The 1,005-nt window shown below is 47.1% G+C and overlaps 1 protein-coding gene across 1 annotated transcript in view; it reads left to right on the top strand.

The window, feature by feature from the left end:
- The first annotated feature begins 312 nt into the window (after positions 1-312).
- PAN3 (poly(A) specific ribonuclease subunit PAN3) overlaps positions 313-1,005 on the top strand; it is a 76,963-nt gene continuing 76,270 nt past the window's right edge. Inside the window, exon 1 of the mRNA XM_010168017.2 lies at positions 313-409. Coding sequence (XP_010166319.2) covers positions 313-409 — 97 coding nt within the window. The remainder of the gene's footprint in view (positions 410-1,005) is intronic.

Below are 1,005 nucleotides of genomic sequence, written 5' to 3' on the forward strand. Positions count from 1 at the left end.
AATGTCACTGGTATTAAAATGTATCATGTCTGTACATAAATTGGAGAGGTTAAAGTTGCACGGGCAGCTGCAGTTGTATTTGTTAGCTTCTGAGTAGTTTAACAGGTGTAATATGGTTTTGTTTGTAGGCCTCATATTATGTATTGATAGATACGAACTGAGGTATGGCTCTAAAGTTTTCCTAACTTCCACCTCACTTTTTGCCATAAAGTACATGACAAATAGCTCTCACACTTTCATCTTCTCCTTGATTCCTTATAAATACAACCAAAACACAGAGGCGCTGAGCTGGGAGTTCCAGGTGCTGCCCGGATGCGGTGGCAGCAGCAACAGCATCAGTGTGTGGGTGCTGCTGTCAGAGGAGCTGGCTGTGGCAGCGCTGCTGCTGCTCAAGATCCCCATACCAGAGGTTAGCTCACCCTCTCCTTGTGAGGCATTTTCATCTGTTTCTCTACTAGAAAGGCTTTCTCAAAGTCCTCCTTGGAAATCTGTAGTTGAAATATAGTCCTGTGTTTCCCTGAGCAGCCTATGATACTTCCCTGAGCAGCCTTGCTCTGTGTTTCTCCATGGCTGCTGGGAAAGCCTGTCTGTGAACAGACTGTTGCCAACCTGTGAGAAGGTGGAAAGGGGCTTCAGTGCTTGGGTTGTGTTGGGTTAGCCTAATAAAGTGTTATGGCTGTTTTTGCAGCCCAATACCTGCCTGTTAAGACTGAGGGGGAATCTTATCAATGTCTATAAATACCTGAAGTACAGGGGCCAAATGGATGGGGCTGGGCTCTTTTTGGTGGTGCCCAGTGACAGGACAAGGGGCAATGGGCAAAAACTGGAACACTGAAAGTTCCAGACAAACTTAAGGAAAAAACTTCTTTACTGTGAGAGTGACAGAGCACTGGAACAGGCTGCCCAGAGAGGCTGTGGAGTCTCCATCTCTGGAGATGTTCAAGACCCATCTGGATGCTTTCCTGTGCTTTCCTGGAACCTGCTCTGGCAGGGGGGTTGGACTAG

This window comes from Antrostomus carolinensis, unplaced genomic scaffold, assembly GCF_000700745.2.
Source record: "Antrostomus carolinensis isolate BGI_N321 unplaced genomic scaffold, ASM70074v2 scaffold8175, whole genome shotgun sequence".
Lineage (NCBI taxonomy): Eukaryota > Metazoa > Chordata > Aves > Caprimulgiformes > Caprimulgidae > Antrostomus > Antrostomus carolinensis.